Source organism: Rutidosis leptorrhynchoides, chromosome 3 (genome assembly GCF_046630445.1).
Source record: "Rutidosis leptorrhynchoides isolate AG116_Rl617_1_P2 chromosome 3, CSIRO_AGI_Rlap_v1, whole genome shotgun sequence".
NCBI lineage: Eukaryota > Viridiplantae > Streptophyta > Magnoliopsida > Asterales > Asteraceae > Rutidosis > Rutidosis leptorrhynchoides.
The window spans coordinates 669,065,179-669,080,901 of NC_092335.1; the positions used below are offsets into that span (position 1 = coordinate 669,065,179).

General features: G+C 33.0%; 1 protein-coding gene across 2 annotated transcripts; it reads right to left on the bottom strand.

The window, feature by feature from the left end:
* Window positions 1-10,485: 10,485 nt before the first annotated feature.
* On the bottom strand, window positions 10,486-14,054 carry LOC139899325 (protein trichome birefringence-like 10). 2 transcript variants are annotated; one of them, XM_071882150.1, is made up of 4 exons: window positions 13,499-14,054; window positions 12,186-12,575; window positions 11,369-11,533; window positions 10,486-11,027 (listed from the first exon to the last, which is right to left on the bottom strand). In XM_071882150.1, the coding sequence occupies exons 1-4, from the start codon at window positions 13,894-13,896 to the stop codon at window positions 10,637-10,639; spliced, it is 1,344 nt and encodes a 447-aa protein (XP_071738251.1). In that variant the 5' UTR covers window positions 13,897-14,054; the 3' UTR covers window positions 10,486-10,636. The 2 variants fall into 2 exon arrangements, with proteins under 2 accessions (XP_071738251.1, XP_071738252.1); XM_071882151.1 differs by having other exon boundaries at window positions 11,375-11,533; window positions 13,499-14,053.
* Window positions 14,055-15,723: the final 1,669 nt, after the last annotated feature.

Below are 15,723 nucleotides of genomic sequence, written 5' to 3' on the forward strand. Positions count from 1 at the left end.
AACAAAACAGTATAAACACCTGACATGATAACGGGGTTTAGTGTTTTACACTAGAAATTATGCTGCCTGCTTGAAACAACCATATCACCCGATGAAGCATTCTATTTGTTTGTTTGTTTATATGTAATTTAAGTACGTGCAAACAAACAAAAAGATAACCCCACCCACATCATGTCTCTTTCAGAACAACTTCCATCTATGTAATGCCAATTTTCTCTCTCTTGGAGGTTAGGCGATTATGGTGGAAAAATCTCCTTCCATTTTTGCCCTAATTTCAAGCTTTTTTCGTTCAAATTCCTTCGATCGATCTGATTTTTACTGCTAATTCAATCATTTCGCCTCTATTTCACTAGTATTTCGTTCAATTATGTCTCCTAATCGTAGATCGCGTAGAAAAATCGAAGTTCCGAATAAATTTTCCAATTCTGTTCATAACCTAAAATCTTCTACGATTGATAACAACACGAGTGAAGAGGAAATTCAAGCGGTATCAGTTCATGCTTCTGAAGGTGAAGAAGAGGGTTTCACGGAGGAAAAGTGCGATAATGTTGATAAATCGAATTATACACATATTGATGATCAATTTCCACAGTTATCTCCGACTTCTGTTCTACTGAAAGAGGTAAATGCTTCTAAATCTTCTGATCCAGTTGAGAATGGTGTGAATTGCAATAAATTGAATGATAATCCTGTTACAGTTTCGTATGCTAAGGTAGCTAATGATGATATAAATAAGAAGCTGTCGTTTATTCCTTTAACTGTTGAGGATGGTGATGAAATAGTTGTTTTTGATGAGGCTTATGTGGAAGAGAGTAGTAATAGATGGAAAACAACTGCTTATGGTTATATAATAGGAGGTAATATGCCAGTGGGAATGTTAAGATTCAATTTGAGGAAGATGTGGAGCAAGTATGGTATTAGAGATATCATAATGGATTCTAAACAGATCTGTTATTTTACATTTAAGGATACTGCAGGAATGAATGCTGTTATTGAACAAGGGCCATGGATTGTTAATGGCAAACCTTTGTTTGTTGCTAAGTGGAGTCCTGAGTTAAATATTGAAAAAACTGAGCCGACTAAAATTCCAGTTTGGGTCAAGTTATCTAATGTGCCTCTTGAAGCTTGGAACAATAAAGGTATAAGTGCCATTGCAAGTAAATTGGGAAAGCCAATTGTTATGGATAATTCAACTGCCACAATGTGTCACAAAGGTATTGGCAGGGTTGAATATGCAAGAGTTATGGTAGAAATGGAAGCAGCTACAGGGTATTCTGATCATGTTGATATTCATTATAAAGATAAGATGAATATTACAAAAGGAATTAAGAAAGTCAAAGTTGACTATGATTGGAAACCTGCCCTATGTTCTCATTGTGCTGTATTTGGGCATAACCATGATAAATGTGTGGTTAGGCCAAGAACAAAGGATGAAATTGAGGCAAAAAGTATTAAAGAAGCTCAAGATAATGAAGGTTTTAAGAATGTCCAGTATAGGAAAATGAATGGCAAAAGTGATGGTAGTAAGCAACAAGTCAAACAAGTTTATGTTCCTAAAAAAGTCAATAATTTGAATGATTCAAAACATAACCAGTGGAAGTTGAATGAGCTTAATAGCAATGAATTGAGGAAAAGTATGAATAAGTTTGCTGTCTTGTCTGATAAGGAGAATGAGAATGATCCAGGTGACTGGGAAGATATTGATAAAAATGATAGCTCTTTGAATGATGATGATATTTTCTCAGTTGAAGATGATACAGGCAACAATAATAAGGGTCATTTGGAAGACAATGAATTGCAGGGGCTGGATCCAGGTATTCTGGACAGTAAATACTAAGTTTTCATGGATCTTAAAATTGCTAGCTGGAATATTAGGGGTATGAGTAATATTGATAAGCAAAATGAATTAAAAAAGTTTATTAAGGAAGAGAATGTTAGTGTTTGTGCAGTCTTGGAAACTCATTTAAAGCCTGGTACCATTACTAAGGCTTGCAATTATGTGTTTGATTCATGGAGTTGGCACTCTAATGTTAATCAGAGTTGCAATAGCTGCAGAATTATTATTGGATGGAATCATAATGTGGTCAATGTTATGGTTATTCAAGTGTTTACACAAGTGATTCTGTGTCTTATTGAGACAGTGGATGCTAAATCAAAGTTTTATTGTAGTTTCATCTATGCTAGTAACTTTGGCAAACAAAGGCTTATTCTATGGAAAGAGTTACATGCTCATGCTACCATCACAAGACATTTGCCATGGGTTTTGATGGGGGATTTTAATGTTACTAGAACTCTTAATGAACATAGCTCTGGGTGCTCTATGCTGTCTAATGAAATGAAAGAGTTTAATGATTGTCTCAATGATATTGAAGTGGAGGATATTGGTAGTTCTGGTTTTTATTATACATGGACCAAATCATTGAAAAATCCTCAATGTAATACTCTTAAGAAGCTTGATAGGATTCTTTGCAATGAAGATTTCTTCAACATTTATCATGATGCCAGTGGTATTTTTATGCCTTATTTGGTATCTGACCACAGTCCTGCTATTCTGCATATGCCTAAGGGTTTCAAAAAGAAGAAAAAGTCATTTAGGTTTATGAATCATATAGCTAGGAATGATGAATTTCTTGCTATTGTTGATAAGGGATGGAAGGTTTCTGTTAATGGGTACAAAATGTTCCAAGTTGTGACTAAGATGAAGCTATTGAAAAAAGAGTTGAAGAAGCTTAATTGGTCTAATGGGAATGTGTTTGATAAAGTCAATGAGCTTAGGGTCAAATTAAAGAAATGTCAAGTTGATATTGATTCAAATCCTCATGATCTAAGTGTAAGGAATGAAGCATCTTTCATTTTTAAACAATATGAAGCTGCTAAAGTTGATGAATTGATCCTTCTGCAACAAAAGGCTAAGTTACATTGGTTAACTGAAGGTGATAAGAACACAAAGTTCTTTCATAGTGTGCTTAAGAGTAGAAAACAAAAAAGCAGGGTGGATAGCATATGTGATGATAATGGTACCAGGTTCAATGGTGACCAAGTTAATGATCAATTTGTCAAGCATTTTGAAAAGTTCTTGGGTCATAATGGTAATTACAGGCCTATTGAAGATCTTGGAGATATTTTCACTAAGAAACTTTCAAACTTGGAAGCTCAAAATATGGTGTCTCCTGTTACTGATGATGAAGTTAAAACAGCTTTATTTGACATTGATGATAATAAGGCTAGTGGCCCAGATGGCTATTCTGCAGTCTTTTTTAAAAAGGCATGGAGTATCATTGGATCTGACATTTGTGGTGCTATCAAAGAATTTTTTAAAACTGGCAAACTACTAAAGGAGGTTAATTCTACTTTAATTGCTCTTATTCCTAAGCTTCATACCCCAAATAAAGTTTCTGATTTCAGGCCTATTGCTTGCTGCAATGTCCTATATAAATGCATTAGTAAGATCCTTACTAATAGAATTAAAAATGGGTTGGATAAGTTGGTTGTAGTCAAAGTGCTTTTATCCCAGGTAGAAATATTCATGACAACATTTTGGTGGCTCAGGAAATCTTTAAAGGGTATAATAGGGCTGCTGGCCCTAAAAGGTGTGCTCTTAAGATAGATTTGCAGAAAGCTTATGATACTATCAATTGGAAATTTTTAGAAGATATTCTCATCAAATTTGGTTTTCATGATTTAATGGTTAGATGGATTATGACCTGTATTTCAAGCACATCTTTTTCTGTGTGCATCAATGGAGAAATTCATGGATATTTTAAAGGTGGTAGAGGTTTGAGACAGGGTGACCCTATTTCTCCATATATTTTCACTTTGGTAATGGAGGTTTTATCTTTAATCATGGAAGCTAATATCAAGGAAAGCAGGAGATTCAAGTACCATCACAAATGTAAAGAGATGAAATTATCTCACATGTGTTTTGCAGATGACTTGCTTATAATGTGTCATGGTGATGAAGATTCTCTTAAGGTGATTAAGAAAGTGTTGGATGATTTTGGGCAAGTTTCAGGTTTGTTGCCTAATATGGGGAAAAGTACTATTTTTTTTGGAAGTGTGCCACTGCAGACTCAATTTAAAATGATGCAAATTCTGCCTTTTTCTCTTGGTAAATTTCCAATGAAATACTTAGGAGTTCCTCGGGTAAGCAAAAAGCTGAGCATTAAAGATTGCAGGAGCTTAATAGATAAAGTCAAGAGCAAGGTTTTAAATTGGAAAAACAAAAAACTGTCTTATGCTGGAAGATTACAACTTGTTACTTCTGTTTTGGCTGCTATGCAGATATACTGGATGTCTGTATATGTTCTGCCTCAGGGAGTCATTCAAGACATTGAAAGGGCTCTTAAAGGCTTTTTATGGTGCCAAGATGTTAATTCAAAAGGAAAAGCTAAAGTTTCATGGAAGAGTGTTTGTAGGCCTAAGGATCAGGGTGGTCTAGGTATTAAAAACTTGAAAGAATGGAATGAAACATTGATTATAAAACATATCTGGAGAGTGCTTACCCAAAAAGACACCTTGTGGGGTAAATGAGTCAATTTAGTTAAGCTTAAAGATTCAAGTTTTTGGGATATTTCTTCTAAGTATGATGATAGCTGGGGTTGGAAACACTTATTGAGCCTTAGAGATAAAGTGAAACTGCACATTGATGTTCAAAGCATAAATGGTGTCGATTGCTTCCTGTGGGTAGATAATGCTGGTAAAAGGGTGCCTTTTTCAGCTCAGCAAGTATGGAAAGATTATAGTACTAATTCTAGTACTGTGGAATGGAGTCATATTATTTGGTTTAAGCAATTTGACCCCAAGATGGCATTTATTCTATGGCTTGCTGTTTTAAAAAGACTGCAAACTCAAGATAGAATTCATCAATGGCTGCCAAATGCTAATCTCAAATGTGTTTTTTGTGATAAGGAGAGAGATTCCATAGACCATTTATTCTTCAAGTGTGAATATAGTTTGGAAGTTTGGAACAATTTGAAGAGGTTTCTGTTGTTCAGGGGGATTCCAAACCAATTTTCTCAAATTGTGCAAGCTATGTCTCAATATCCTCATATGAATAATATTTGGAGTATTCTTAATAGGTTGGTATTTGCAGCTAGTGTATACTATATTTGGCAGGAAAGAAATCATCGCGTGTTCAGAAATGAAAGCAGGCTTGTTAGTGTTTTAAGTGATGTAATCTTCAAATATGTGCAGATGAAATTGCAGACTTTCAATGTCAAAATGTCCCCTGCAGTGATGAAGGCTGCTGCTATGTGGAAATTGAAAATTTTGAATTCTAGGTTTGTTGCTATGTAGTGTTAGCATGGGTTTTTTGTTTTTGTATTGTATTGTTTGTTTTGGGCTTTGGGTATACCCAGCCTAGTGTATGTCATTTGAAAAGTAATATATTTTTCCTTTTGCCCAAAAAAAAAAAAAAGTACGTGCAAACAAGAAGAAAATGAAGGTAGATAAATATTTGTTGGAGTATCTTGTTGATGATGAACCTGTCTTGGATGAAAACATCAAGAAGTCTCCAAATGTCAACGAGGTTCCCTTGAAAGAAGAGGACCAAAATAGTTGGGTCGAGTACTCGAGTTTAAGAATCTTGCTGAGGCGACGGTATGTACTACAGTATATACCACCATATATTATTTAATTAATTCATCTTTTTTTTTTCACAAATAAATACATCTGCTGTCTTAATTAATGACAGCCTGTAGTTCCCGTAGTATATCTTTCGGAGCTAGACAAAAAATTATCGCCAATTGAAGTTGATCATCCTTTTGTATCTGTTTTACATGATTTCGCCATTGATGCTTTCAACGAGGTCGTCCAAATGGTATATTTTTTTGAACATTTGATCAGAATCAGATTCTCTTTTTTTTTTTTTTTTTCTGTATCTCTATTGTTTTTTTCTAAGATAAAACAATGTATATATATATATATATATATATATATATATATATATATATATATATATATATATATATATATATATATATATATAATTTGTAGTATGGTAAGTACGGGAAAGGCGACCACATGTCTACTTCTGAGGTTATGAGCTGCAAATACAAACTTATGGGCTGTTACTATCACTTGTACATGACGATCGAAGCAATTGAACATGGCAACTTGGGGGTTTACGAATTCCTAGTTGGATGTCATCATATTGATGGTAGCTTAACATTGGTCCAAAAAAGACTTCTTACTAACCGTAAACCAATTGGTATGTTAATTATATTCCTAAATTCTAAATTGTTTCATGAGTAATTATTATTATGTCCTTTATTTTACTCCAAATGAAAATGAAAATTAACATAAAACGATTACTACAATCCCTGTTTGTATTTATGTATGTATATGCACAGGTAAATTTGCAATGAAGTTGCCTGACCTGTTCAGCCTGATATCCGAACACGAAGCTTTAGAAGGTTAGTCGGTACTTACAATAACAACAACAACAACAAAACCCAATACCACATAAGTAGTGTATGGAGGAGGTGAGACGTAGACAATCCTTCCCCTATCCGAGAATAAAGTCAAGTCATTTCTCCACCTAGAGTGAAAACACTCTCAAAAGTAGAGAAAATCATCCCTCTCTCTATTCGACGGATAGAGAGATTGCTTCCGAGTGGACCTCCGGCCAATAAGTAGGAAAATTTTTTTAAAAAATAAAATAAAATAAAAAATAAAATTGAGACGCCATGAAAATGGTAAAATCAAATTTCCATGGGTTTTAAATCCTGCCTGAAATTTAATTTAGGCTCTAAGAGTCAGTCAAGTCGCCAATAAATCGACGCTTGCTGTTGACTCAATAACTAGAGCCCAGTTAGTCGGTACTTAGTTGACACCATTATCAAGTGCGGCTTTATACTTTATATATTAAGAGTCAAATGAATTATTTTTTATACTTAGGTTTTTGTCACTTTATATCCAGGTAGGAAGAAACAGATAGAGATAGAGATTGAAGGTTAGTCAGTACTTAGTAGTAATATTTTTGATACTTAGTTTTTTTGTCACTTAATTATGAAATATATTGATACTTAGGTTTTTCTCTATCTGTACTCGTGTATATTTTCCCAAAGTTCATTTGTGGAATGAATTTAGTGTTGATGCTTGATTATGTTTTTGTTTATATGATTTATTTATTATATCCAGGTTTAGGACTTGAATCTGAAATTGTTACGTCTCGATTCTTTTTAGTTGTTTTAGGGTTTGAGTTTTAGTTGTTCATAAGAACGTGCGTTTATTATGTCAAGTTGATATATAGTAGAGGTGGTAATAATATTAATAATACTATGAATTAAGTGAAAAGATGCACATGATCAAGTTAAATAAATATCACTTTGTATAGCAAACCCTAAACAAGATATTAGCTTTCACACATGTCAATAAATAAAGAAGAAAGAAATAATTTTATAAAATGATTATAGCAGAACCCTTGTACATACGGAGTCAGTAAACTAGTGTGTGTGTGGGTGCGTGTGTGATTATATTATAGACTTACTGATAAATGTTCAGAAAAGAAAACAGGTGTATGAGGAGGAGGTCTTTTTACATGTTATCTAACAAAACATTTTATTTTATGTTTGTCATCGTGCAGATAAGGACAATCATGAAGAATTAATTAACTTCATAAAAGAGCACGAAGCTATAAAAGGTTCATTTTTAATACTTAATCTCCTTGATCAATATTGCAGCAACATTGTGTGTGTGTGTGTGTGTGATTACTCAATCCTTAGGTAAGTGTGTTTACATGTGGTGGTTTACACAATAGGTGAATGCGATCGGCTTTATCTTGAGATTAAGTCGCAAATACCAAAAGATTGGAACGAAATCAGAGGTAATTAAAGCTGAGCTTTATACTTTTCTGTTTCGAAAACACATGTACATGCATATATATATATACATGCTGGCTGGGGTGTTAAAAATAATTATCTTCCATTTACATACAGTTAGAAGTTGTTTCTGCGGATACAGACCTAATTCTTTCCAAACCGGTTTGGAACCTAACAGATCTGGGTACAACTACACTACTCGTTTGATCATAGGTTAGTTTCTTTTTAACATTAATAAATATAAATATATAAATATACCTATGTATCAAGCTAGCTAGTGGATATGTTGTTATCAGTTATGAATTTGATTGAAGGAGAGGGATGTTTATGTATAACTTTTAATTTTTACTTGTCAGAATTTCCATACCACGCACTTACGTATTGAATACCTCTAAAGAAATCGGCAAGGAGGCGTATGATGCGAGTAGAAGAAATGGTACCATGTCGTGAAGACTTACTAATAATATTTAATATTTTTATTATTTCATATGATGAATCTAATGTAATCGTTTTGAAATATTCACTTGTTGAGTAGCAACAATCACGTATAGATATAGATTGCTCGCGTGCTCGTCTCTATTTATATCACGTTTTGTGTTTTCTTTGGATCCTACTAATATTAGTTTACGGTGGGTTTTACTTGGAACATATAGTTTCATTTTCATATATAGTCGTCTATGTGTTTTTAATTAACGTGTAAATATTTATACTTACATTTTTAAATGTGGAGAATCGGGTGCTTAATTGTACACATTTTGAAAGTGTCTAGTTAATGTTGTTTTTTTCTCATGAAATTATATTATGTCATTTTTTTTCGTATATATAGATAGATTGATATATGATAGGATCTAATTTAATCTTTTTATAAAATAGGAAATTCTTAAGATTTGCATATGTACGGCCCATGAATGACTAGGACAGTGATCAGAGACACAAATATTTTTACAAGAAGTGTTGTTGGTAGATATTAAATTTGCTTTGACCATTGACATTCGAATGTGGTATGAAATACTGTATATATTTGGACAAGATATGTGGGTTGTTGCATATTAAAATAAGTATTAGAGCAAATCATATAAATTTTAAAATAAGTGACATGTGTGTACATAGGTGGTGTACATAGGTGGTGGTATAAATTGTGTAAAAATTTCTATCTTCTTTGGTTTAGTGTGTTTTATTTCTCGCCTTTACGCGTATAAATTTGTTTTCTAATTTGTAAAAAAATGTCCCTTCCCCATCTTTTAAAACCTTTGCATTTACATTTAATCGAAATTCCTTTGTGATTATTATGGTGAAGTTTTTGAGTTTGTTTTTGTATTCAAGTGGATGAACAAATTCAACACTTTGGACTTTTGCGTTTCTTGTTTTGAACTTTTACATGTTTAACATTCTGGCTTTTAGTAAGTTCATTAATTTTGGTGTTTTGTTCCTCATTGTTTACTGCAAAGGGCAGTATATGTTTTTGAATCACTTAAAATTATGTACCTAAAAAAAGACTGCCTTCTAGGATATCTGAATGATACTACTAAACTTGTTCAATAATGATGATAAAATGGGCGATCTTGTTCAAATGATTTTTGGGTAAAAAAAAGTAAAGCTTTCTTTGGCTACATGCGATGCAAAATACCAATTTACTTGCGCAAACTTGCCTATCAATCATGGTACCGTATTATCCGAGTTTATTGACAAAATTTTCATTTCCTGCAACCAAGCACACTTGGCCTTGAAGTCCCTGATATTTTCTACTAGAAAGTTGCAAGCAAATGAAAATATTGAACATCTTGCTATAGCTAACTTCTTGTTTCTGCTTTTTCTATTTTTTATTTTTTGACAAAAATAACGCAAACTATATATCAAAGTCCTTTCATCGAAAGATGAAAAAGACAAACAAGATTACAATAGAGACGACAAGACTCGATAGCTCTATCAAGTAAATAAGGATCTAAAGCTAACTAAAACTAAGGCTAACCTAACGGGGCCAAAAGGTAAAAACCAAAAACCGACCCCGGGAACTAAACAAGCCTAAACGATATGATAACAACAAGAACACAAAATCTCACAACCAACCAAAGAAACAACTAAACAATAAACAAAACAAACACACAAAACAAACGATCCTAATAAACCGATCACGACTTTACCCTTCCGATTCTTGATAAAATTGTGGATTTAAACTTCATTTAATGCAAATGTAAGTATTTATGGTGATTTTCTATATAATTGTTCAATGAATCTTAAAATGATGAAATAAAGGTTTAAATAAGTCTATTTGTGGGATTTGCTATGCCAAACTAAAAACTGAACTATTTTTTAAAATTTAAAAATTGACACTTTGACATCATTTTCCTGAATTAACACATAAACAAGTCTTTTTTCACAATGATTCTCTCTCTCTCTATATTTTCTCTCTCTATAAACGAGTTTTTTTCTTTTCAAAATATGAAATTAGGTATTGTTGTTGACAAAAATTGACACTGCAAGTAATGAAATCCCAAAACTGGCCAAACACAATGCTGTACTACACACCAATATAACGTGATACATTTGCAGTTGGTGACTATGGAGTATTAATTTGAGCAGTACATTTCCTTTACAGTGAAAAGCCTAGAAATTGCAGATAAGCCCCCACATTTACACATCACTCCAAATATTACACCAAAGTATGTAATCTTTCTATATTTAGCTAAAAGATGAATGATTTTATACTTTTAACACCCCCCACTGTATATGCAAAATTTCCCTAATATATCTATACAAATTTCTCATCAATGCACAATCATTCAACAGTTGCAATAAAGAGCTCAAAGTTTCTATTTTTAGATGGAAGGTGAGCTGGCAGTTGCGACCGTTGTATTCCTGGAACGAGAGTATTCCCGTTTAAGAAAAACTGCATACAGAATCTCATTCCAAGAATCTGGGACGCCAGGTAAGCACCAATGACTACAGTCTTGCTTACGTAAAGGTGCGGTCCCACCGTCTTTTGGGCCCAAATAATATATAGATGCATGACCATCTTTTCGTTTTGATGACATGTACGTCACGTCCAATAACTCTAATTTCGGTTGTAACCATGATTCCTTCCTCTGTTTTGACAACACTGAGCTAAATATGTTTGAGAAAAACATCAATCCTGATGAAACTGGCGCCAAACTTAAATCCGGGAGTGTCTCAAGGTGGCAGCTACCACCTGTTTTCCAACCGCCGCCCCTAAAACACCCCACAAACAAAATTAATCAAAATAAAAAAAAATAAAAGAACGCATAAAAATGTAGGAAACTAGCTACATACTTATGAACAGATCGATTCTAGGTGATTTTTTGTATCTTTAAGGGTCAAATGGTAAAAAAAATCTGAACTTTTTTCTGAAATCTTTCTATTCAAAAACATAACTATCAAAATGCTAAAAATTTATGTAATCATATTAGACATAGTGATTAGTGAGGGAAATCTAGACAAGATAGTTATAGATTGACGGAAACCCAATTTGACATGTAACCCAACCTGCTGACCCACCCATTTTGCTACTTCTACAAGTATCAAATACGGACGTGAACCTAAAATGCACAGGAGAGAAGCTTCGGAAAATAACTTGGGTCTTGTCGGTATCAACTTCTTTGCTTATCCAATTCAAAACGGTCTCAATTGATTTGTAGTAAGCAGTTTCTATGCTCATATTCATTTTCACCACTCCGGATTCTTGAAAGTAGCATCCCCTGATATACAAAAATAACCATAACGATCAGATCAAACAAAAAAACACTGAAACAATCTTCAACATCATGAGAAATTAAACTGAGTGGTGGTAAAACGGATGGGTCACGTGAATTGGGTATCTAGGCAAATGGGTTCTATCGAATCAAGTAACTTCTCTGTTATCCACCAACCTTTTTTGTACAATTTTGGCTGTTACCAATTAAACACATCCAAATTAACCCTTTACTATACACAAATATTTATATGCTAAAGTTGACAACTCTGAGAGGCGTCTTCGAGCATGTGCATAGAGTGTGCAACCAAACCAAACATGGCCCAAAAATTTAAGAGGGCCCAAAAATTTAAAAGGGCCCAAACTTTATTTTTATAAAGCCTAAATAATAATTCAATAATTCATATATTTTTCATAAATCAAATTACGAAAATTCATTTATCAACAAAAAAAAAATCACGAAAATTCATTTATCAAGCAAATTAGTAGTATTATATTTTTATATGTATTAAAAACTTAACGTCTATAACGGCCTTTTTTATGTTTCAAACATGGTGTCCCAAATTGATAAGACGACCCTGACAACTCTAATTATATTACAAAAAGTTCAACTTTTAAATTACTATTCAAACGAGTTTATAAAATTCAACAACACTTACACGCGTGTCGTTTTTTCAGGATTCCACCAATGCCCACTATTGAACACGAGCACATCCGCTCCTTTCCATTTCCCCGAGGCCCAATCAATGTTATCGAGTTGCAAAGTGTATATCACTTCTTTTGGTGAACCAGCTGGCGGGTGGCCCAGTACAACCAGAAATGGAGATCTGTAGTATTCAATCGTGCAATTGAAATCTATAAACTTGTACACCAAGAAACCCATGTGTTTCGTGATTGGTCTCCCATTAACTTCATATATTGAAGATTTGTTTGTGACAGCGGTAGATAACAAACACAAAAGGGATTCCCATTGATTTCTCCCGATTGAATCGCCAACAAATACTAACCTACGGTTTCTTAATCTTTCTAGCATAGTTATTGCATTGAATCTGCACTTAAAAACAATATCAAACACCAAAACGTGAGGTTTTTACGATGAAACATAATAATGAACATTAACCAGTTTCAAAGATTCAAAAAGATCAACAAAAACACTATCTTTATGGACAAATGTCACAAATCAATGATCTAAAGCAAGCCCAAGAAATTTCAAAGAATTAGATTTTCTATGGTCTTAGTTGTTACATTAATTTTTAGTTTTTTATATTAAAAATAAGTAGTAATAGATAAAATGAGCATAGACCAATACATAGAGTACTTAGTATGATGAGTTTTGTTACTACTAGTATCAAATGGATTATTCAATAATGTATCTGATCAGAGTAACCATATAATCATAGCTAATTTATTATAGTTTATCTTCTGCAATTTGCTGATAATGACTCTTAAAACACTTATCCAAACACCCTTTGAACGATTTTTCCCCTCTTCTACAATTTCAAGTCAGCAATATCAGATTGAATCTTATTTTCGGAAGAGTCGAAATATAAAATTTCCTAATTAGTACTTACCCGCACGTTTAAACAAAAATAATGTTTTCATCATTAACATTAATTATTCAAATTCTAATAATTTCTTGGAAACTCCCTATCCAAACACCCTAAGCTACACCCTAAGCTAATTCTTGCAGATCAACTATCAACCATAATACAAATAATTTTAATCATCTAATACTAAATGTTGAATCATCATATAGGAGTAAATGTTAAGATACTTGACAAATATAACTAATTTCAATAATTATCTACTCGTAATACCAAATTTTGAACTACAAAACACATCCAAAGTGCACCTAAACATTAAAACATGGCAATACATAAGTAATAAACGCAATCCGAATTAAAAGTAACCCAATCAGTTTTTTACACAGAACCAAACAGTAAAGTTGAAGTTTGATAGAAAAAATATGAACCTGGGCAAATTACAACCTTTAGGTTGCCATCTCCACTTGGTGTAAAAACTATCAATTCTTCCATTTTCAGAACACCTAAAACCATCATCTAACAACAAACAATCTTTAGATTCATAAAGTGGGTAACTTTCATCCCAAACCCAATTTCCATCAAATATATTACATTCTTCACCCTGACCCATTTCAAGAAACCCAACAAGTTCATGACCAGGACCACTTGACCCACTAAACCCGAACCGCACACCCAACCCACGGTGCCCATGAATCCTGAACCCTTTACTTACAGACCCATAGTCCAAGAAAAACAAACACAAAATGAAACATGCACTGATTAAGACACACCCAAGTTCAGAACCTTTTAGCTTCTTGAATTTTTTCAAGAACTCTAAATGGGTCATCTTTACTTATTCGGACCCTTTTCGGATTCTTTGCCAAAATTTAATTTTGAAAACTGGTTATTCGTTAATTTGAGGATTGGGGAAAGGGGTTTTTTGGAATATTGGAAAAGGTGAAGTGAAGTTGGCGTTTTTGAGTTTTTGTAATTGAAGAGGAGAGGGGTATGTAAGGAGAAATAGTAGGACAGAATTAGGAGATGAGATGGGTGGGGTAGAATAAAGAGACAAATACTCATGGTTTTCACACACACGACTCTTGTGTTTTCTTATTATTATTTTTTTTTAATTTTTAATGGCTATATCGTCATTACCCATAGCAAGACTTAACCACTTTTGCAATCATATGACACCCACACATACATTATAAGAAAATTCAATTCGTGACGATGTTAGCAGTACCATCAAAGGTTGAGAAAACCCCGGAGACATTCCCAAATCGTATTGATGTTGACAGTACCATCAAAGGTTGAAAACTTTCGTTTAGAGTGAGAATCGCACCTGAGTTGACAGTACTTCAAGTTTGATCTCACCACATACCACTCAACCCAAGACTTCGATGGTACTGTGTGTTTTCTTATATTACTACTAGTCCATTAATGTTAACATAACGAGCAAGAGTTATACGCGTGTTACAACAAGATATGATTTCGCAACGATCAGCATATTAGCGGTTGCTTTAAATCTTTGCTTAAACTAAAAGTAAAAATAATACATATACAGTTTAACAAATGTTTGGAAAAAAACAACATTTTTTAAAGTGGTTTATAGGAATTGAATAAATAAGTAAAACAAAAAAATACATATATACTTCACAAAAGTATAAAACAAAGTATAGGCATGAAGGCATCGGGAAAAAATGATTTTGTTATATATCACTAAACTAAAAAATTACTATTATACACCATTAATCAAGAAAAAAAAAAGAAGCTAATGTTCACAATCTTCTCATTTTTAATATATCATAGCATGAAAATTTAAATCATCTTCATCTAAATAAAATCTACTCTCAACACATAAGACCATTTGTAGTGGAGCGTGATAGGCTCGAAATCTCCACCATCGCGCCCCTATCACGCCACTATGAGGCGTGATGGGATGAAAAAATGGTGGGCGTGATGGGAGCATCACATGGCAGAAAAATGACGTGAAGGGGGTGATGACCAATCAGAATTTCGATAAATGCATTTACTTTTTAATTAAATCAATAAAAATAATAAAATAACTCCATCACACTACCATCACCACATACCACTACAAACTCTATTACGTCATCACCTTTATCAAATCATCACTATACCCCACAAAAACACTCCATCACGCCTCATCACCCGTCACCACTACAAATGGTCTAATTATCATACATCAGATGTATGATAATTTGCTATCATATGTATGTTAACGTGTTATAATTTTTTTTAAGTCTACACAATGATTATTAACCTCAAAAATTATAAAATATACATTTTAAACTCCAATGTTAATTTATAAAAAGAACAAATTATTTATACTTTATCCTAAAAAGGTTCTTATGCTTGGTGTTTCTTTAATATATATATATATATATATATATATATATATATATATATATATATATATATATATATATATATAGTCGGGTAAAGTAAATAGTAAACAACAAAGAAAGAAATGACTTTTTTAGCTTTGAATAATGGGAAAAGTGGACGTGGGGATTAATGGGATTGAAATGAGGAAATGGTGGGAATTATTTTAAATGATGATTTATTTTACTTTTCATATACAGTAATAATAATAATAAATAATAATCTGCAATCTTATACTGTAACAAGTGAAAGGATTCAAAAGAAATTA